The sequence below is a fragment of the Paramormyrops kingsleyae genome, chromosome 6 (genome assembly GCF_048594095.1).
Source record: "Paramormyrops kingsleyae isolate MSU_618 chromosome 6, PKINGS_0.4, whole genome shotgun sequence".
In the NCBI taxonomy this organism is placed as follows: domain Eukaryota; kingdom Metazoa; phylum Chordata; class Actinopteri; order Osteoglossiformes; family Mormyridae; genus Paramormyrops; species Paramormyrops kingsleyae.
The window spans coordinates 9,371,093-9,393,742 of NC_132802.1; the positions used below are offsets into that span (position 1 = coordinate 9,371,093).

General features: G+C 43.0%; 1 protein-coding gene across 15 annotated transcripts in view; it reads right to left on the bottom strand.

Annotated features, from left to right (window-relative positions):
* Nucleotides 1–875: 875 nt before the first annotated feature.
* Nucleotides 876–22,650, bottom strand: part of hspg2 (heparan sulfate proteoglycan 2) — a 127,377-nt gene continuing 105,602 nt past the window's right edge. For 10 of the 15 annotated variants that reach the window (XM_023834974.2, XM_023834975.2, XM_023834983.2 and 7 more), the window contains 33 exons: nucleotides 22,275–22,420; nucleotides 20,553–20,682; nucleotides 19,957–20,100; nucleotides 19,263–19,397; nucleotides 18,887–19,068; nucleotides 18,225–18,420; nucleotides 17,967–18,146; nucleotides 17,381–17,641; nucleotides 16,944–17,106; nucleotides 16,751–16,848; nucleotides 16,375–16,641; nucleotides 16,087–16,199; nucleotides 15,736–15,883; nucleotides 15,520–15,636; nucleotides 15,168–15,185; nucleotides 14,155–14,239; nucleotides 13,550–13,694; nucleotides 12,988–13,090; nucleotides 12,742–12,851; nucleotides 12,267–12,375; nucleotides 11,444–11,542; nucleotides 11,060–11,281; nucleotides 10,395–10,639; nucleotides 9,715–9,886; nucleotides 9,393–9,515; nucleotides 8,840–8,896; nucleotides 7,337–7,412; nucleotides 6,901–6,979; nucleotides 6,281–6,322; nucleotides 5,216–5,286; nucleotides 4,721–4,804; nucleotides 4,127–4,230; nucleotides 876–3,820 (listed from right to left, as the gene is read on the bottom strand). In XM_023834974.2, the coding sequence (XP_023690742.2) occupies nucleotides 3,648–3,820; nucleotides 4,127–4,230; nucleotides 4,721–4,804; nucleotides 5,216–5,286; nucleotides 6,281–6,322; nucleotides 6,901–6,979; nucleotides 7,337–7,412; nucleotides 8,840–8,896; nucleotides 9,393–9,515; nucleotides 9,715–9,886; nucleotides 10,395–10,639; nucleotides 11,060–11,281; nucleotides 11,444–11,542; nucleotides 12,267–12,375; nucleotides 12,742–12,851; nucleotides 12,988–13,090; nucleotides 13,550–13,694; nucleotides 14,155–14,239; nucleotides 15,168–15,185; nucleotides 15,520–15,636; nucleotides 15,736–15,883; nucleotides 16,087–16,199; nucleotides 16,375–16,641; nucleotides 16,751–16,848; nucleotides 16,944–17,106; nucleotides 17,381–17,641; nucleotides 17,967–18,146; nucleotides 18,225–18,420; nucleotides 18,887–19,068; nucleotides 19,263–19,397; nucleotides 19,957–20,100; nucleotides 20,553–20,682; nucleotides 22,275–22,420 (4,397 nt within the window). In that variant the 3' untranslated portion in view covers nucleotides 876–3,647. The remainder of the gene's footprint in view (nucleotides 3,821–4,126; nucleotides 4,231–4,720; nucleotides 4,805–5,215; nucleotides 5,287–6,280; nucleotides 6,323–6,900; nucleotides 6,980–7,336; nucleotides 7,413–8,839; nucleotides 8,897–9,392; nucleotides 9,516–9,714; nucleotides 9,887–10,394; nucleotides 10,640–11,059; nucleotides 11,282–11,443; nucleotides 11,543–12,266; nucleotides 12,376–12,741; nucleotides 12,852–12,987; nucleotides 13,091–13,549; nucleotides 13,695–14,154; nucleotides 14,240–15,167; nucleotides 15,186–15,519; nucleotides 15,637–15,735; nucleotides 15,884–16,086; nucleotides 16,200–16,374; nucleotides 16,642–16,750; nucleotides 16,849–16,943; nucleotides 17,107–17,380; nucleotides 17,642–17,966; nucleotides 18,147–18,224; nucleotides 18,421–18,886; nucleotides 19,069–19,262; nucleotides 19,398–19,956; nucleotides 20,101–20,552; nucleotides 20,683–22,274; nucleotides 22,421–22,650) is intronic. The other 5 variants (XM_072713595.1, XM_023834987.2, XM_023834979.2 and 2 more) reach the window with 4 other exon arrangements.

The window sequence follows — 22,650 nt, forward strand, 5'->3', positions numbered from 1 at the left end:
TCATTAGCTAGCAGATATGGGCGCCACCATGCGGCAAAATCAGGTATGGCTGCTTGAAGACATGAAATGAAACTGCACTTTCACCGGCTAATTCATAGGTGGCGACACATCCACAAGCACGAGAGGAGCGCAGCCTTTACGTTAGTAAATATTATTTTTGCTGCATTAGAATAATGTAGGGCGACGCCGTGGTGACCTGGGTTCAAGCCTCCGCAAGGGCTCCATGTGTGTGGAGTCTGCATGTTCTCCCAGTGTCATTGTGAGGTTTCCTCCAGGTACTCTGGTCCCTCCCAGTCCAAAAACATGCTGAGGATAACTGGAGTAGCCAAAATGCCCATAAGTTTCTTGTGTGAGCGAATGGTGTGTGTGAGTGTGCCCTGAGATGGGCGGGCACCCAATCCTGGGATGTTCCCTGCCTTGTGTCTTTAGCCTCCGGAACAGGATCTGGACCCCCCCCCCCACAACCCCGAATAGGACAAGTGGTTTTAGAAAACAGATGGATGGACAGAATAATATATTGCAAATTAGATTTTGGCACTGTGCATATAGGCTTTGGAACTACCATTTGGCAAGGACACTCAAATTTGCAATGAGGACAGATATAGTTAAAATGTGTGATTGAGAGAGAGGAGAGTCCAGAATCAGTTCGCTCAGGGATCAATGGCCGTGGTCCTAAAACAGACACCACTGGGCTTATTTTATCAGGAGCAAACTCCAGCATCATATCCACTCTCATTTATCAATTGTTTTATCAAGTGTCTTATTATTGATCCTAAAATAGTAATGGATCTTACTTCATCATTTCACATTTAAATTATATAATAAACACAATTCCAAAAAAAAAATGTCAGAAATAAACACAACCAACAAAACTATAAATAGCACATGAAATGTTTAATTAGGAAACATGGGGGGTTTAGTAAGTCCTTCACACAATGGGCAATGGTACAGATATTAGCAATAGTTATTATTGACTGGTCTGTCACCATCTTGTTTAAGATGTCTTATTGCAAAAACTGCATTATACTTTTTTTTTTGTTTGTTTTAGCCTTTTCTCCAAAATCAACATGTAAACAAAACATTCTCGAATGGCAGAAAAGCCAGAGTGGCAGTGTCCCCCTTTAAAAAATATATATACTTATTTTACACTTTTGTGAATTTGACTCACACATTTATTTTGGTTTATTATGGAGAATGCGCAATCCTTTGGATGATTAATTTGCTAAATTATATTACTCACACAGGAAATGAATAGTTTTTCAGCTTGACCATGCACATATCATATTGTGCCGGTCCACAAAAGATGTGACAAGTCAAAGCAGACTTTATATGCTTATATTCTATATGCATGGTAGGAAATAAAATGTGAATTCACATTATAGTGTAATAAGTCATGAATATTTCAGCAAGTGAAACTAAAGATATCTGCATTATTGCGTGCCGTGATGTATTACAGGAACTGTGACATACAAGGACATTTCAGCAAGATCAAAAGTGAACAGAACATCATGTTTAATAAGAAAGACATCTGAAAAATAACATGACTGTTGAGGTTACTATATAAAAAGGTTAATTCTCCATTCAAAGTTGGGATCTTCCTGTCAGTTACTATTCCACAGTATGACTTTGGATGGATGGAGGGACAGTGGGCAAAAATCATTTAGGGAACTTTGATTAACTCAGTTTTCTTTTCTACGAGAAGAACAGGGAGGAAAGCAATTATGCATTTAATATCCAAAGACAAAAAAAGGGTGAAACTCTTTCAGTCATTCTGAAAACGGCAGAATCAACCCAGAAATTGGCAATGAAGTAAAATAAATTAAAAATGACATACTTTTGTTTTGATGGTGCTTGTTTATTTATTTTTCAAAATGTAAAGCTTTTAAAAGTGACAAGTAGGTGACATTCTGAAGTGAACTGCCACGCCATTGTGGTTCACCCATGTTGGCGAGCACGCTCGAGGGAGCCTCTGGTGGTTGTTCGTGAGACTGTTGCACTACACGCCACGTCTAGCTGCTACGTAAAGACCTTTCCTTTGTTCAGCCCTATCCAGTGTGCTAACACGGTCAATGCTGTGTCATCTTAGGACCCAGTCCTATCATGATGAATCTAAGGCAAGGCTAGTGACCGTGGCCGGCTCGACCTCTTCAGGGGCCCTAGGTCAGGCTTAACTCAGGAGTGCCCCCCCCCCCCCAACCAAGAAAACTGATGATCATGCCACTTTCTCTGCAGTGCAGGTAATTAGGGGGCCTATTCTGCCTTTGGCTAGAGCCAGCCCTGATAATGTCTAAATGGAAATGGCGTCCTTCCTGAGGCAGCTCTGCAGTAACCCTCCGGTGGACAAAGAAATGCCCACAGGGCAACATATATTACAACAAAAGACATTGTGCTAAGTAGAGAGACAGAGTGGTGGTCAGTGGTGGGATGGGAGGCTAAAAATAATGTATAAACAAGGCACTTCTATCACTTAAAAAGTTAGACAAATACAAAGGTCTGGACTATGGGTTTACCTGACTAGCAGATAGGTATCATGATTGTAACTGAACACAGATGAATGGCCTTTTAAGAATTTTTAGGTTGTACATAAAAATAACTAGGTAAAAAAAACTGCTACATAACTATTCAATTCACCTCACATCTAAGCATTTGAGATCCACTCAATTCCATAAGATTTCAGCGATTAGAAGGAGCTGGACAGAAGCTCAAACAGCTTAATAATATCGATATTCAGATGATAAATGGTTAAGGAAAGAGCTCATCCAATGAATTGTGCAAAGACAACAGAAATGGTGGCTATACAGGAAGAAAACTTTTTTTTTTTTTTATGAAAAACTTTGGTGATTGAAAACGATCTCAGCACAGCTTTTGCACTGCCATTTCGCACCATTTTTCTGAACCTGGCTGCTTTCCGGAAAAAAAAAATGCACAAAAGCTGATGTGCATGGAAGGCAGATGATCTCCCAGAAGAAACAAGATAGACGAAAAGCACCGCTGCATTCACGTCGTCTTCGGCATCATTTCTTCACCTGAGCTGTGTCTTGATACTGCTTTTGAGCCGTGACCTTTGAACCCTGCGTGTAACAAAGCTTTGAGCAAGCTTGCCCAAATGGTCTCCGGAAAGAAAAGCAGAGAAATGATAAACAGAGGAGGCCCAAACATTTTCAAGTATTAACACAACTTGGCAACCGAGCCGTGGACACAGTATTAGAACCCAGAATACACTCTAGGAGCAAGTTATGGTTAGTTTGCATCCCCCCTCCCCCCACAAAAATATATATGTATATAAATAATATTCAGTGCTGTTAAATCTCCCAACTCCACATGGATCCGTCACAGAAGGCCTATCTTTGTTTTCTTTTCATGGCTAAAAGTTAACTGAGTATGTAAACTGAAGCTGAACTCGATCTTTTGCTTAATAGTCCTTCACTGGTGATATAACACTGAGGGAGATTTTTGTAAAGACTTGTTAATATTTTGTGTTTTTCTTTTTTTTTTTGCTTTAATGCAACACAGAGAAAAGACAATCCATTTGTTTTTGTGATTTTGTTTTCTTTTTTTTTTTGGGTAGCAGCAAAGCACCACATTTGTGTTTGTATATGTATATGAATGGCATTTGTTTTCCCTCCAAAGTCAATGGGCTGTGATGCCTACGATGAGCAACGCTCAACATTGATGCCCTCTCCACTGTGGGCCAGTATATCGATGGGTTGCAACTGCCTGTCCCAGGGCAAGGTATTCGCCAGGACCAAGTTCCTTATGCAGCCTGTGATCCCAGTGGAGAACTTTCCTCCTGTAAGTGCCACCATGTTTGGGGCACCACCTAGCAAAACACCAGAGAAACGTCAGTCACACATTTCTTCCTGGCGCTCGGGCACTTTACCATTGATATTGGGCAACAAATTTCTATTTGAAAAAACTTTGATTTGCAGTGGGCAAGTTTTCGTGATCATCCTAGAGTTGCCCTTTTTCTCATCTGGTTGGCAGTTGCCCGGCAACATTGCTCAAAAAGCTGCCTTCTGCATCATCACCCATAGAGACCAAAAAACACCTCAGGAAACTATCAGAAAATCAGGAAACTACATTGCTGTTAAAGCTAACCCATTTTAGGCCATTAGTGTGTCCTCACCAAGATAGATATCGCCTTTCGTGTTCACCATTACACTTTCGCCCCGTGACAATCCTCTGCTTATGGGTCCTCCATCAACCTGGATGTAGCCCTGTTTGCCAGTTCTGCCCAAATGGAAAACGATACAGTTATATAAATAATATAGTTGTATATATAACTAATACAGCCCCATAATTCATATCCCGTGGAAGTGGTACAGCTCAGTTCGGAAAGTATGATCTGTCATCAATCTATGTTGATTTATTGACTAATAAAAAGATCAGACATGCTCAAATGACATATTACATAAATAAAGTGTTATATTTAAAATATGCTATGAGCAACAGGTTTGAAAATAGTTCCATTACATTTTTTCCTCACTGAAAGTGATACCTCTACCGGAAGTACACTTAAACCACACCAACACTAAAACTGTGTCCACAAATTAGTCTTATTCTATTTTATGCTCATTTTAATTATGTATGAAAACAGATCATTTGGGTTTTGTATTCTTTTTTGACCCCTTTGTCTGCATGTTTTGTACATTTGTGCTTTTAAGCATTTTAAAGCACATCCTGATGAAATTCAGACACGGTTAGGGGTTTGTGGCTTTACCTCACGGCTCTAACCATGTGCCAGTCGGCATTGTTAATTGGCTCTTTGGAAGTAATCTTGGCCTCCCCACTTCCCAGCTGGTAGCTGTGAACGGGAGAAAAAACGCACAGCTGCTCTGAGTACAGACTTCATACGGAAACACAAACGTGTAGAAACTGTTTATGGTAAAAATATGAGCAACAAATGTTTTCTGCAGGCATTAATAAATGGCAGAGTCACATATTGCAATTAGGGGGCTTTCATACACTCACTGGCCACTTTATAAGGTACACCTTCATAGTCCCAAATAACGTAAACAGATGTACCTAATTAAGTGGCCAATGAGTATGTGTGTGTGCATTGTTTACCCTAGTCCCATTCTAAATTTAAATTGCTACATAGGATATGTGTATGCACCATATAACAAACAAAGATAAACAGATGTACACAATAGCTACATACTATTTTACAGGCAAGGGGCAATAGGAAAATTCTGCACATTTTCAAAGACTATACCTGAAGACAAGGTGTCCATTTTGTAAACCAAGACTAATGAAGTCTTTGCCTTTTCCCTGATCTCCAAGTTCCTGGGAATTAAATCCACTGTAAGTATTTGCAAGTTTATGAAGAACACAAATGTTCAACTGTATAAAAAACATTATTATTTCAGTCTAGAAGCAATTCTGTGGCCATTGTGACTGGATCTGCACCATTATGCAGATATGCAATAATCGATAGAGCTCTCGAAAAATGTAACATTTTCAGGGGTAGCGACCACCACACATAACGATCAGCAATAATTTAGCCGTATTATAAACAGTTGTTGCATCAGAGTACAGCTGGTTGTTTTGCCTGAGGTCAATCGAGACAGTACCTAACGTATAAACTAAGTACATGTCAAAGTAATAAACACATGTTCAAAGTGTCATCATCAAGGCCATACCTATGACATAGCAGGGGGTAGCTAATTCAGTGCCCGGGGAACAGTGCTTGGGGGCGGTACCTTGCTCAGAGCACGTCGGTGGTGCCTTGCTGGTCAGGGATTCGAACACGCAGTCTCTCAATTACAAGGGTGCTTCCCTAACCATTAAGCCACCACTGCCCTTTGCAATGAGCAATTACCTATTTTTAATGTCTATAAATAGATTCATGGTTAATTTCTATTGATTTATCATTTACTACTGCAAATTTTGTATGGACAAACGTGCACGTGTTGCTAAATTAATTATAACTGAGACATTTTCTTCACATATTTTCTGTGGGAGGGACCTGAATCAGGGCACCAAGCAAGCATGTCCCTGCAAAGTCATCAGTGTGGCACAAACAAAAGCAGTATAAATAAAGAAGAGAAAATGTGTTAACAAGATGAGTAAAGCGACACTGTGAGACTGGTTTTTAAACTGCTCTGAGCAGAATGAATATAATAACTGCATGGCAACGATCTTGAAGGCAAGGCTGCTTGTAACAAGGAACACATTTCATGTTTCAAAACATGCCGTCTACATTGCAGTACTAAACATTCCTCCCCCCCTCCCCCCCAAAGCATGAGGATGGGGAGTCTGCATGAGAGGGAGGGAATACCTTTCGATTAGCATGCAGCTTAGGAAAAGCGCTGTTCCGCTCCTGGGAAAGAGGGAAGGTGCATTAGTGTATCAAAGCCAACAGGGCAACATGCGACTCAGGCAAACGGTGGGATCAAAGTGTCGCATGCAAGACTGCAGCTTCAACATGCTAAGCAGATCTGAACTTTGATAAGATCAGCAGGAACAAAGATTAATAATTTCTGAAATTAAACCAATGAAATATGTCCTATGCTGAAACCAAAAGCTGATGTGATAATGCTTCATATATCATAGTATATGAATCATTTTACTCTACAACAAAACAATCAAAAACAGAATACATTTTTTCCAATAAAAGAATAATTCGCTGTAGCAATGGTTTGCTATTATTATTCTTATTATTAATAATAATAATAATAATAATAATAATAATAATAATGATAATAATGATATTGTTGTTGTTTTATAAAGGTAAAAAAGTTGTGAACTTATATACAAATTATATTATGGTAAGATTTGCACAGATGCTGAGTGCAATTGGTCTGTATGTTTGCAAGCAAGGCACAGTGAAAGGCGTTAAAGGTGGCGTGATGCTGATGCCCCCAGGTTCATTGCATTCTCCTGAGCCCATAGACCTACCACTCCCTGCCACAGTATCAGGCCTTCTGAGGAAGCTGTCCGGATCTCCAGCTCAATGACCTCAGGGGCATCGAGAGAGCTGAAACAAAAGAAATGGCGAATAACCCTGACGAAGGACAATGCTGACTACAGAGTCATTTAAAGGGAGAGTCCTTTCCCAGACTCAGTTAAACCTGCAGGAATTCTGCAGTGTTGCTGAAACTGATCAGATTACGTCCATGAGCAACTGCGCATCCATCTACTCACCAGTTTACCGTTCTGCTTATTTAGTTTATCTTGTGAAATTCGAAAATAGCAAAAGTCGAACGTTCACTACCAAAACACAGGCAGAAATCTTTATTCTGATTGACATAAACCTACAAGAAAAAGAAAATCTCATTCTCAAAGTTGGTGATAGATGTGAGATGAATGTAATATGATTTAATCAATGCCTTACCTTCGTGGGAAGACCGACTTAGGCAGTGCTAGGTACCCATTGTCATGGAAATAGGCTGCATATTCAGCGGGGGAATCTGTAAAAGGGACACATAAAGCACTGACTCTACTCCTGTGTCGATCTGCTGCTATTTTCCATACTCAGAGTAATTAGATCAGGGCTGCTTTGTATTGTGCTCCTTTAACTTCTCCTGAGAGCACAGAAAAAAAGGCTGATATTATATATGCGTACATACAGTAGAACCTTGGAACTCAAATGCCTATTAACTGTTCAACTTTACCAATTTGGACCTCGAACTCTCGAGAAAAATATATCCGCAACTCAACCGAAAACTCGAAACACGACAAAGGAAAACAGAACTGCTAAAACTTGCATGTCCCCTTCCAAACAATAACCCCTTCATCCCTCCTCCTCTCCACCCACCACTTCCAGTATATCATCAGCTCACCAGAATACAGGTAACGTGCTCATAAATTTTATTCCATGTTTATTGCTTTTGTATGTGAGCTGTTTCATGTGTCTATTACTTTTATATTGATTGTTAATGGTTTTTATCATTAATTAGATAGGCAGATAGGTTTCAACAGGCAATCATTTGGGGGTCTGGAACAGATTAAATTTACATTTAATCTAACATTTACATTTAAATTTACATTATTTCTTATGGGAAATTTGACTTGAACCTCGAACCAAATCACAACTCAACCAGCCTTCTGGAATGAATTAAGTTCGTGTTCCAAGGTACCACTGTATAATTATGATATATGTTCATATGAAGCATGTCAGTGTAGCACAAATAATACAGAAAATATTTTGAAATGTCGGTTAAATTTTACATGTAAAAATAAAATCACTTTGTGAAAATCTCTGAATTTATTGCTTGGACATCAAGTCTCCTAAAATACAAAGGTTCCACAAATGTATATTAACAAATATGTTAATAGTAAAAGAAGGACTTTTCTGACAAACAGTGTACATGCATACATACAGGAATACCTGAAGGGATCTGAAAATCACATGGAAAATCAGATGCAACTACACTTTTTAAAATACGTTTTAGTGGTTTAGTCGGTCGGAGCATCATAATGCATATCAACAATTCAGCTTCCAACAGACAATGGAGAATGACAGTCGACTTTATTTTATTTTTTTCTCAAGCAGACAGTTTCAAAGACGACAAAGGGATGACATGTTGGGGTGAGTAGTTATGCCACAGATTTGAGGTCTGGTTCTGGGGGGTTTGAAAGGGGAATTCTACATTTTGGCGGTTTGGAAGAGACTGAACTGTCCCGATAATAAATCGGTGCCGACCACAATGGGACACCCCTCTATAGCTATTATGTAGAATTCCCCATTTCCGTGCAAATCCACAAAGAAAGACAAGGACTCCCAAGTACAGGTAAATAGAGTGCCGACTGATGGCGGTTAGGCAGGCAGGTGACCTATTCTCAGCATTCCTCCCGTTAATCAAGGGGTGTCAAGCTCAACGGCAGGATACTGTACCATTCCCCCCGCTACCCTCCAAATCCCACATGGCGTCGGGGAAGCTCAGAGAGTGTCCTGTGTGTGCGGAATATAGTGGTTACAGCGAATGGGAGAGACATTATGTCATCACGTCAGGGATCGATTGGGGCGCCGCACAGCTTAAGTTGACAGCATGCACCGGGACGTCTGCGCATTATTCCATAGGCCGGGACAAAATAACTTTTACCAAGCCTACAAGACAAGCAGCCCATCCTACATGGGCCCTCTCCTGGGACCCCCTTGGGCCCAGGACACCTCCTTCAGTTGCCCCCCCCCCTGAAAAATAGTGGGCCTCAATCTGCAGAACTCATGCACAACCCACCACCTGGCATCTTCTTCCATAACACGCTCCTCAGTCACTTTCTCTGTTTTCATTGACGGCGCGTATCCATGAAAACGTCAATTACAACAGCTGTTTCCTGTGCAATTTTCATTCTCTGACATTTACTGAATAAGGATTGTTATGATGTATGTTAGTGCCAGGAGGACCCCACTTTGGTGGTGGAGGCTCAGAGGGCGGGGTAAGACTCACTCGTTTCACAGAAGAGGCCGGTGAAACCAGAGGAGCACACACAGCGGTTGGCAAGGCAACGGCCCCCATTCTGGCACTCGGAGTTGTGTTGACATGTATCTTTGACCACCTCGCAGAGCTCGCCTGCAAGGATGGGGAGGTGAATCAAGGGAAACAATGTGCTTTGGGAATTTCTTACTTTTACGCTATTTTTTCTTTGACCACAGCGAGGAAAGGCTAACTTTGACTTTCTACCACAGTCTACAATTATAGAATTTTCCACTGAAATATACGTATATGTATGCAGTGTATGGTAGTTCCTCTCAAACATTCTGGAACTCACCCTCAAAACCATCCTGGCAGAGGCACTGGAACTCATACTCTGCACTGTACAGGCAGGTGCCGCCATTCCGGCAGGGCCGGCGCTCGCAGGGGTTGGCGTCCACGCACTGCGAGATGGACTGGCTCTCCGTGAAGCTGTAAGACAGGTCCACCTTCTTCCCATTGATGGAAACCTGGGCCGGGGGGAGGGTCACGGCAGCCAGAGGATCAGCACCAAGGCTTTCATGTTGGGACTCAGCTTGTTTACGGTCCAGTTCGACTGGGTTATCGGAATTTGACTCTTAACGGACATGAGAGGACAATTCACAGTAGTTTTTGCCTTGTTTGAAGTTGTTTTTAAATTCGATCTTTTCAATTCTGTGACTGATCATTATCATTTTCAAACATTCATGTATATTACCAACGAGAAAGGCATCTGGTGTGTAAATAATTTAATAATGTTATACACAGCGGGTAGGGTCACGCATGAAGGGCATATACAAGGGTGGGACCACAGAGGCAATGGCCCCAGCTGAAAGCCGATTGGCCCTTGGATTGTCCCATCCGCATTTCAAAGCATTTCATTGGCAGGTAAGGATGGGTCCTCTGTATGAATTATGGCAACTCTTATCTAGAATCGCCCCTGCATGAACGGTGCTAACAAGAGGTCACATGATGTCACTGTGAAGCGATGTAACATACCTCCCCGATGCAGCCCTTAAACAGCATGCTGATGTTGGCAGGTTTTGGCAGGATGTCCATACTAGGTACGCCACCCAGGTACATGGGAGTGTAGATGTTTAGGCCCTGGGCTTTTCCCGGGGATGACCGCCGCACTTCACGGGCTTGGTCCACCTTTAGAGAGCCATCCCTGTCGATGCGTTCGGCTTCAATTTGGTGCCACTGGCCCAGTTTGACAGGGTCACGGCTGCGCAGCACGGCCATGCCTGTGATGAGCCGGGAGATGGAAGAGCGTCATGCTGGAGAGCAATATGCTAATATAAGAAACTGTGGTCTAGGGTTTCTGCAGGTTAAACAGAATATGTTGGGTAATGTCAATCACAAAAGAAACAAGACTCAAGGACATAAGAAGAGTTTCTTCTTATAATTGCTCTTTAAGAATAATAAAAAAACATGCAGTAGATGTATCCGATAATTACTGACTAAATGCATATACAAGGCCAAGGGGGTTTACATACATGCATATTTCACCAAATCTTCATCATTAATTCGCAATTAAGTGACTCGGAAGCTGAGACCTTCTTGGGATGCTCTGAAAACCCCTAGAACGACTGCTTAATGCCCTCATAAGGTGCCACAGTGACATCACAGGAGTGTGATGTGTGGGCGCTCGGAGAAACACTCACCCGTCCCCAACTCATAGCGGAATTCGACGTGGTTGTCCACCATTGCCAAAGACACAAAGTCCTCAACCTTCATCTTCTTCCCCCCGCTGAAGAACATCAGCCCGTTGGCTTCCATCGGCTTGAACTCCAAGTCTACACGCAGGTCGTTGTGGATGTTGGTGAGTGGTGGGTATGTAACGAAGGAGTCCTCGCCATTGAACAGGGGCGTGGTCACCAAGGTGCCTGCAGCAGAAATAGAACATGCACCAATGTCCGTTTCATTCTAATTCCCTGCACTGTCTGGACTAGCAACATTTTGGGTCACATCAAATAACGTCTGTGTTGGTTCTGAGGACACAGCATTCTGAAGGGACCCGTAGCAAAGTCAACTTCGGCAGCACTTACCATGCATACACTTCTCCCCGAACTTGCCCAGGTGGCAGCGGCAGTCATAGCCTCGGCCACTTGGGTTGTTGATGCAAGTGGCATCGGACCCACAGGCCTCTGTAGAGTATAAAGACGGTATACATATCACTGGGTTTATGGGTATCACTCTATGTGTTTCTGCACTGTGTGGACCACAGGCCTCTGTAGAGTATAAAGACGGTATACATATCACTGGGTTTATGGGTATCACTCTACGTGTTTCTGCACTGTGTGGACCACAGGCCTCTGTAGAGTATAAAGACGGTATACATATCACTGGGTTTATGGGTATCACTCTACGTGTTTCTGCACTGTGTGGACCACAGGCCTCTGTAGAGTATAAAGACGGTATACATGTCAAGAGTATCACTGGGTTTATGGGTATCACTCTACGTGTTTCTGCACTGTGTGGACCACAGGCCTCTGTAGAGTATAAAGACGGTATACATATCACTGGGTTTATGGGTATCACTCTACGTGTTTCTGCACTGTGTGGACCACAGGCCTCTGTAGAGTATAAAGACGGTATACATATCACTGGGTTTATGGGTATCACTCTACGTGTTTCTGCACTGTGTGGACCACAGACCTCTGTAGAGTATAAAGACGGTATACATGTCAAGAGTATCACTGGGTTTATGGGTATCACTCTACGTGTTTCTGCACTGTGTGGACCACAGGCCTCTGTAGAGTATAAAGACGGTATACATATCAAGAGTATCACTGGGTTTATGGGTATCACTCTACGTGTTTCTGCACTGTGTGGAGCTAAAGGTGTAATAAATACAGCAGACAGTGGCACCTGGGTGGCAGTGCATAGAGGAGTGGTGCTCGCAGTTGCTGCCAGTGAATCCGCGCACACATTCACATTTGTAGTTGCTGGTCTCTGAGTCTTGGCAGACTCCTCCATTCTACAGTAAAGAACAATGGCATGGCAACAGCAGTCATCAGGGGGTCAACAATACCATTCAGGCAAGGAATGTCACAGGAGATTTTAGGAAAAGAGAGGCTGAGACATTAAACCCACCATGGAGAAACCACAAATCATCCAGGCTTTCACAACCAGATCAAGATTTTAACACTGCGCATTGTTTGATAAGCAAGTTTCATTCTACAGCAATTCTGAGCCTGAAAAAAGGAATTAAACATGCAGAAACACATTTTGAGGATAAAAATGGTGTGTGATGCTTCATGCTAAGATGAAGGATGCACCCAAGGTTCAGAAACACTGGTGGTCACTTTGGAGGCAGCCAATGTGAACAAACAGCTGAGGTTACCTGACATGGCCGGTCTTTGCAGGTGGGGCAGTTTGAGACTCCTGTGGAGCTACGGTCCAGGTCTTTGAAAATCACCTCATCCCCCTGGATGATGAGTTGACGGATACAGCCTGTTCAGGAGACAAGACAATTCTAGCATCTTCATTTAATGGATCCACATATATCAAAAAGAGAATACCCCCGATGTGGTCATTATTGCAAATGTATTGTGCAGAAATTGTAGTAAATGGAAAGGATGATCCGTACCGACAAATCCATTCTTAAGGCCAGTGGTTTTAGAAACAATACTGTAGTTTGGGTAACCACCCACATGGAGCTCCTCATTCAGATCCAGTCCTTGGAATTTGCCCTGTATGAGACGGCAGAAGGCAAGCAAAGACACAAATAAGCACACTATCGTTGTTAATTATTCACAATTCTATTTCAAATGTTCTTAAATGATGACAAGCATAATTTATGTTATCTGATTTTGATGTACACTAGTGGTCAAAATTGTGGAATCACGTAGCCTTTTTGGTGTTAAGTAGAAAAAAAACTACACAAATATTGCCGGCAATGTTACAAATATCATACTTTGGGCGATTAAATAAGTAACTGGAGCAACTGGAATAAAGTTCTGCAATCTCTACAAATTGGAAATGTTTCCCCAATTTTGGCCATTAGCATAGATGATTTTGCTATACCGAATGATTTCATGAAGAACTCTAATATGACTTTTGTAAAATTACACATTATTTACTTCTAAAAATTTGATATTTTATCAAAACTTTAAGAACACTGCATTAAAACAGGATTGATTGCATTGTACCTGTGAGCTGCCGTTGATTGGAGCTTGTCCATCCACGATAATGGCCCCTTGCGTGGTATTTCGATACAGTTCTACTGTGTGGAACTCGCCTAGCTTGATGGGAGTGGGGAAGCGTATGGTGGCCATACCTGAGCCTACATCAAACCTAGAAACAGCAGCACAGAGTGAGGGCAAACAAATTGCCGTATTTACACATTTTTTTAATTTGCAAATAATCACTGAGTGTACACGGATGGTGTTTTTTCATCACATTTAAATCATTTACATTTGCTTGATGCTTTTGCCCAGTGTGCCGTATATGCAAGGCAAAGAGTTCATCCCAGAATCACAGACCAGAAGTCAATTAGGCATAAGCTTAGCTAGGCTGAGCTTCCTATGAGTAACTGGTAAGTAGTGTAAGTTAGGATGAGAGCAGGAGCTATTCAAAATTACAAAATATAGCAAGACCAATGCACAAAGCCAATGGTGTTTGCAACACCATTATCATAGGTTGTGTGCATTAAAGTCACAGCAAACCAACCATGCTATTGTTTGGGATGAGAAATATGAAACTCCTACAACAGCTGTGATGATTCTTATGGCAACAGCCACGGCCAACTGCTCACCTGAACTCAGGACGGCCACCGACAAGGCCAAGCGAGATGAAGTCGGCACCTGTGGTCCTCTTCTGCCCATTGTAGAGAATCATGCCTGGAGGATGGATGGAAAGAGTTATTGAGGGGCCCGATTAACAGAGAAAAGCTAGCCTTACTTAGGGGGCGAGTGCCATGCTGCTGGAGATCCAAGGGCCAAGCCAGGTTAGGTGCAGCCAGCTTGAAGGTGATCCTTCCCTGCCATGTGCCAACACAGGCTCTTCACACAGGCTCTTCACACAGGCTCTTCACACAGGCTCTTCACACAGGCCCTTCACACAGGCCCTTCACACAGGCTCTTCACACAGGCCCGTCACACAGGCCCTTCACACAGGCTCTTCACACAGGCTGCATGCTTGGGCCACAAACGCGGCCAAAGAAGCGCGCATCTGAAACCATGCCACCTATAATCTAAAGCAATCAAGTCTGCTTTGTCCTTAAAAGAGGTCAGCTGAACAGACCACATTTCCGTTCTTAAAGGAATGCTAACGGTGGTTTAGCTGATCGTTCTTATATTTGCTGGTGTCTCAAGGAAGCACTTTAGAAGACTTTAGTTTTTTTGTAGCGTCAACCAATGCAAGAAATGTGGATGTGTGGCTCGTCATGGATACTCTGCAGAACACCATATAGGCTTCACAACCACATATCCATTCCCAATGCCATTCCCTATATAAAGGCATCTTCTTAGAAGTAAAGCAAACTTTCCTGGGAAACACAGCACATTCCAAAGTGGTGGAATATATATTTTTGTTTGGATTTTTCACTCCTCCATTGCAAAGCCTAAAGCGAAGCGGCCCAAAAGACCATCCAGCCCTCAGAGCAGTACGAGCCAGTCTTTTTGTAAACCTGCAGTGACCTGGCTGATCATATCGATCAGGATGTGTTACTTGGCAGGTTACACATGCCTGGTCCCACAAGGACCCACAGCATGGGGGAAAGCCACGCCCGAGGCAGACTCAAGGCAGCCTGACTCGTTTCCAACTCACCGGCATACAGAATGACGCCTTGTCATCACACGAGTGACAGAAAGTAGGCGAGGAGATAGAAGGAACAGAGGTATGACAGCACGTGAACGTAAAGCAGACAACTGACATCAGGCAACTCGTGTTCTACAAAGGCCTCAATAACAGTTAATGAAGTTAAATTTTAATTACTGAAAAGGCTGTACACAAACACAAGTATTTGAGGCCAAGTTAACAAAAGAACAAAGATATGCTCAAATGTCTTGATCTGCGTGCTTTGGAGGGAGCTCCTACTTGATAAGGATACAGCTTTTAAATGTATTAAGTCACTTTAGACAGAGACAAAAACGCCAGATATCAAATCAGGAAATCTTACCATCAACATTGTCTGGCCGGAAGGTGATCTTGATATTGAAAGCTTTGTATGAATTCTTTATGGTGGGCAGGGTAAGATAGGACAGTGGAGTCTGGGTGAAGTAGGGCATAATTCTCTCTGATGGAATGAGAAGATCAGACATATGGTTTGGAGACTTGAAACAAAGCTTCTTATTAATCATTTCAGGCAGTTCCAGTCCTCCATGCTGGGTCTTACCGTGAACTTTCAGCATCGAAAAGGCCTGGACTTTTCCTTGCTTATTAGAGGCAGTACACACATATGTTCCTGAGTCCTCAAAGGTGACATTGGTGATAGTCAAGACATGGCCTTCTTGAGAAGCTTTTGGAGCAAGTGGTCCCTCCAGCTAGAAGAAGAGGGTATGACTTTAGCATGGAGTTTTCAGCACAATATTATGTATTGTGGTGATTTGAAGAAAGTCAGGTATATGACACAAAACCGATCTGAAGTCTGAAAGAGGATTAATGTTAACGAATTAAAATAAAACGTGAAAAGATCCCTAGCTGACAAGACGTGCTAAAGCTGCCACACAAAATGTTGAGGGGTCACCTTGGTCCATGTGATCTGTGGAAGAGGATAACCCGAGGCCATGCAGGGGAAGACGGCACTGGAGCCCACTGTCACCTCTCTTACTTCAGGTTGGGCAGTGATCTGAGGAAGGGCTTCAGAGACAAAACACAACAAGCTAGCCACATTACCACCAGACAACCAAGCAGTTAGGTAGCTAATGACTGCTCTTACTCTTAAGAGTACTTTTACTACTCTTAAATACTCCACGTGAGTACCGAATAACAGCTGTTGTTAAGATGATTGTTAAAGCAGGTAACATTTACTTACTCTGCACATTGAGTATCACCTCAGACTGCACTGAGCCCACGTTATTGGTGGCGGTGCAGCGGTACTTCCCAGCATCGGCCTCCGTCACCCTGTTGATCGTCAGCATGCCACCTTTCACCACCACATGAGAGAACAACGTGCCATCCACTTTGCTCCACTGCACGGTGGGCTCGGGGTCGCCAGTAGCATGGCACTCAAACTCCACGGAGCTGCCCAGCATAACTGTCTGCACTGAGGTCCGTATGTTGATCATCACTTTGGGCAGTGCTGGGGGTAGCAGGAGGAGAGTGTCAAGAATGACATCAATAGAATTGATTGCCTTTCCAAATCATGACAGTCTATGAAAGAGGTCAAAGTTCGTCAGTGAAGAAGAGACCTTGTATGGTGAGCTTAGCGGTGTCCTGAGCCTGCCCATACAGACTCGTGGCTCTGCAGATGTATATGCCAGCATTACTTTTCTCCAGGTTCTCAATCCTAAGGATACATCCCCAAAGAGCATAAGGAGGATATAATACATACCATCATCTACATCTGCACACTCAATACGCGCTGTGGTGCCACACCCTCACCTCAGCATGCCATCCTTGATGTGATGGTTAGCAGGCAAGGAGCCTCCCTCCTTCAGCCACTCAACGGTGGTCTGGATGCCCCCATTTGCTGAGCAAGTGAACTCTACAGCACTTCCTGGTGCCTTCACTTCTACCTGTGGGTACACACGCACCTCTAAGGGTGCTAAGGGGTGGGGTATGTCACTCAGACTGAAACAGCAAGATTATCACGCTCAAACCACAAATTAAGACAAGGATGGATACAGATCCGTTTGAACACCCACATTTTGCATGATACAACATGGGACTCAAGATTATGATGAAATCTTAAGATCATATAAGCTCTAGGTGGAGTACTGGCTAGCTAAATAGAAGTCAAGCAGAATAACTTATGGTTTAAACACATCACTTAAGTTAGCATAGTTCAGCTAGAATGAGAAAATGTTGGGTTGACTCACATCTAACAATGACTCTTGCTAACGCCTCACTGGATCCAACTTTGTTGCTGACGGCGCACTTGTAGGTGCCAACATCATTCGCTGTGGCCAGATTGATCTGGAGGTTCCCACCCCGCACCTCAGCTCTTGCTGACATGCTGCCGTTGACCTTAGTCCAGCGGAAGGTCAGAGGTGGCGTCCCGTGTGACAAACATTGTAGCCGGATCACTTCGCCCACCCGGACAGACAGGTCATCCGGCAGAGTGGTAGCATAAGGGGGAGCTGTTTTAAGGACAAAGGGTTGGGGAAATGGTTAGCAAAAAATCTGACCTGAAACCCAGTCTGGAAGCAAATCTCAATCAATTCTGTGGCCCATATATACTGTAGAACATTTCGAATGATGCATTCGAGTAAAGTTCTATACTATAGAATTATAGCTTTGAATAAGTAAGTTAAAAACCATTTTATATAGCTACAGTATAGGTACAGAGGTTAGATGTTTTTTGTAATGTTGAGGGGATGAACAAGTTATTCCTGTATGATGCTCTTTATGACCATTAAGTAAATTATCATGAGTTATCGTGAGAAGCCTTCTGGTAAAACTCACTTTCCACATCTAGCATGATGAGGACTTCGGAGACTCCCAGGTTGTTGGTGGCATTGCAGATATACTGGCCAGAGTCCTGGCGCCCAACACTGGTTAGGACCAGGGTGTTGTTGACCACACTGTGACTCCAAGGGAGTGGCGCACGAAGCTTAGACCATGTGATGGTGGGAGTCGGGTATCCTAAAAATGATTTAAAAGCCATTAAATTAAATTAGGGTGGCAGCTGAAGAATGCTGTTTTGATGGAGATGGATACTACCTTGGGCGTTGCAGTGCAGTGTGACAGTCTGACCTTCCTTTACCACCATGAACGTCTCAGGCACAGAAGCTATGGGGAAAGAAGGCACCTGTGCGCCACCTTCAATGATCACCTCCACCCTGGCTTCAGAGGTTCCCTCACTGCTCTGTGCTGTGCAAATGTAGGTACCAGCGTCCTCTGGGCGGGCCACCAGCACCTGGGGGAAGAGGCACGGATTCTGTGGCCCATCCTAATACCCAACATCTTCCACTGTTTCTCAAACTCTGCCTAGTGTCACATCAATGAACATTTGTTTAGTTGGTTGCCTGCTGCTACTCAAGTCAATGCTTGGATAAAAACCTGGCTAAGAAACTCCTTTGCAAGTGCTAATCAAGCAATAATCAACTTAGGTTCTATCGAGTTTAGCTCATTTCTACAAGGCCTATAAAGGTTATTGTTGCTGTATTCTACAGATACATTTCCTAGTTGAGAGAATGATGGTCAATTATATCTGGCTAAATATAAGAGGCCAACTTCATTTGACAGAACAAAATATAGAATTTAGAATAGAGAAGAGGCCACCATCTCTACAAAGAATAGCATACACTGTATTTCATTTGTTAGTAATAATTATTATCCAGTGGAAGAGATAACAGACGTGTATATATCCACACCAAACTGACCTGCATCACTGCATTTGACTCCATTGGCACAGGACTGTTCAGGACAATCCTATGGCTGTTGTCCATTCGATGCCAGCTGACGGATGGGCGTGGATCTCCCCTGGCTTGACACTCCAGATTGATGGGTTCACCAACCCACACCCGAACTGGACTTTCGGGGGTCACCGTCACTTTGGGGGAATCTGTGATTTACAAGGTTACATATTGCCTAAATTGACTGATCGGTCGATAGGTTCATCCATACATCTTTAATAACTGCTTTTCAAGTACACAGCCACACCGGAATGTGATTCCAGTTGTATATATTGTTGTGGTCATCTCAATAGCATCTGCATCGATTAGACCTTGTAACTGGCAAAATCAAATGTGTGATCACCTTTGACAATCAGGGAGGCGATACTTCGGGTAATTCCAAAGCGGTTACTGGCCACACAGTGGTAGGGGCCCTGATTCCTTGGCTGGGCATTAGTTATGGTGATGACTGAGTTGTCAGGTCCAACCTTTACATTGTCTGGAAATAACAAACAACACAGTTCAGGAAGATTCATCCTCTGCACTGTTATGAAAAAAGATAAGTGGGAAAAAAAACCCTACAATTTTTGGTTTACAGTGGCTGACACCTCATGAGCAGATAAATATGTTTCAGAGGACTTCAAGATTTACTGTCACGTGTTCAGAGGAAGTTCTTGTGCCACAGAAAGGGGCTCCGGGTCAAACAGTAGCGTGCTGATCATGTCATATTTTGATCATATCAGTTCATGATATATGGGGTCTTATGCAGTATAACCTATCCTTATTTTGTATCTTAGTTGTTTGTCAGTACCCCTTGTATGTCTGCACTGTATCATAATACTTATTTTGGTGCAAAATCATTGTTTTTGCTGAAGCCACATTGGCTAGAGACTCTGCAAGAGAAATCTTCCCAGAAGTTTATTGGCTGTCAACTCCTATCGAATGAATCAACAGGGCAGGCGTTTAGATTTCTAAATCTGACATAAAGATACATAACTAATAAAGCCTATAATATAATACATATATCAGATACAAAAGAGAAATTGATACTGATTCACCTGGCAATGGCTGGTTGCCCGCCAGCTTCCACTCCAGGTGGACAGGCTGAGCCCCGCTGTAGATGTAGCATCTGAAGCTGGCTGCTTCACCCAGTCGCACTGCGGTACTATGGGGCTCGATGGAGATAATGGGTGTCTGCAAGCCTGCTCCCAGTGAGAAAAGGCGTCACACAATGGTTAGCGCCCCCTGCTGCATATTAAGAAGCATGACGTACACATCATCTCTCCCCGATTGTTCCCAGTTCTGAGTGCCATGAATCGAATGGTGGCTGCTACTCCAGGAATCGTGATGATGATGCAGGTAAGAACTGGGGAGATTCTAGGATATTTTTTACAGTGGGGGGCATAAGAGGGGCCAACCATACCATTAGCCAATTGTATGTTTTGAATCAGTGAGTGACAGAGGAGAGGACACTCTAGCCAATCAGCTTTCAGCTGGGACCAGTGTCCAATCTTTAACTGGTGCTTGCTTTGTTTATGGCACAGTAATCACATAACAGTCTTAAATAATTGTCCAGAAAAGTGGAGGAGGACTGTTTTGGTTGCATGTGCAGACTTGGGGTATAAAGCTCAGCCGCTTCTCTCGCCCCACTTACGCGATGTGCTTGAGGTGACAGATACAGTCACAGAAGCCTGCTGGTGAGCTGGGCCACCTTGGACCCGGCACGTGTACTCCCCGGCGTCGTCCGCAGAGGCCTGGAGGATCCGGAGCACACTGCCATGGACCTGGTACCAGATGTAAGCATGTATTTTGGTCAACATATTCAGCCACAACTCTGGACCTTTTTCGCTGTTAAAAGTAATTACTGTAAATGTTATTTACATACAGTTTGTCAATTATTCTAATACAGTTAGCCAAACTAGCACAGGTTTAAAAACTAAGCTCGATACATCAGCGGTCAACTTATTTAACAACAAATAAGTGCTTTCAGAGAAAGACAAATCTATTTCCCATGGGAAATTTATCAGTACGTTTTGTGAAAAAGCTTTTTGCTTTTTTGTTTTCAGGTGGTACATAATGTGAAATATCATGCATTTTTTTAGAATTAGGTTATGCACTTTGGTGTGGCCTTGTATTGTAAAGTCACCTGTAACACGTAAATTAAGAAAATTTGGGACAAGGCTTGCTGACACTGTGGACAGCTAGGAAATGCAGCTACAGTATAAAACACACATAGTAGGTAAAAGGAGAATGAGCCAGTGGCGACTGCTCTAAGACTTCAAGGGAAGCTCTGCTTCCTCTACTATGTCAGAAAATAAATGCTCATATATTCACTGCCGTATTAATATTGGTTTTAATAAAAGTGCACTAGAACGCGTTTAACTTCACGATGAATGGAGCAGTGGCAGGCCAGGACGCTGGGATGCTGCATGATGATTGGAGGAGCTGTCTAAAGGGAGGAACCCCTTTTTGATTGACAGCATATTTTAAGTATACATAGGCACTACAGAGATTCGAGTTCAGTCCCATGCGGATTTGCAGGCGAAGTCGTAACACAAACTGCTGCACTATGTGTTGTTTGCTGGTGATATAAGCCATTTTTGTTTGTACAAATCATTCTTTAAATAAAAAAAAAACAATATTATATTATAATATTATATTATATTATATTATAAAAACAATATTATAGCGTTTTTGACATTGTCCCTTGTTTCAGCATTATAAAGTTAGTTCATTCATATAATTGGAAGGGGGAATTAGCCAGCTAGCAAGCTGTGCATAATGGCAGACGGTGTTAATATTGGTGACCTGCTTTTGACAAAGCCATTTAATAGTCTTCCTTACAAGGAGAGACTCAGAATTAAACAGCAGGGCAGACCAACGCCCAAGATTGATTTGGCGCAAAAATCAGGGGAAAATAACAGGTCTTTTCAGCTCTCCTGGTATGACAAGGTGAACTGACTGACTGGAAGTGACAAAGAAAATGTACTGTTGACCATGCCTCTTGATGAAACCTTCTCAGGGAATGGGATGTGTTGTTTGGTAAAACGTGGATTTTGGGGATCTGGGTAACTGTTCTCCTGTTTTAAACGGGTCAAGTCATACACCCGCAACATGACGACCCAAGTTTGTTTGAGCAATCTTGCTCTCCTGGCCATTGAGAGGAAGCTGGTTAAGTCCCTGGAAAAGACGGCCAATTGGTTCGACAGGGTCACAGACCATTTTCTGCAAAAGGAACGGAGGGCTGAATTCATGCATAAATAACAATGAATTTTATGATGTAGGCCTAATGTGAGCTTCCCCTGTTTGAAAGACTAGCAGCCGCCACTGGAATGGGCGTATGCTTGTGTGGGCGTATGCTTATGCTTAATCGCACCTGATGATTGGAGGATAGGGGTCTTCCTGCCCTTTGCCAGACGACTGAGGCTGAAGAGGGTCCAGGGACAATACATGTGAGATCCAGCAAATTGCCCTCCTGTACTGTGGCGATGGAGGGCTGGATGGTGACCGATGTAATGGCTTCTGGTGGCCAGAGAGGAACACAGCTGTAGTCACATGTGTTCCCACATGCACATCAGGACTTACATTCAAGCAGCATTTTTCAATTGGCGGTAATTGTAAGTTAGCTAGCGGTCTGTTCAGTTGCAAGGTTAATGACATCCAGGAAATACCACATTTTTACACCACTTACGTACTACAGAAACTCATTTTACAGAGCAGACTGACAAGCCCAGATTTGTCTGACTGAATAT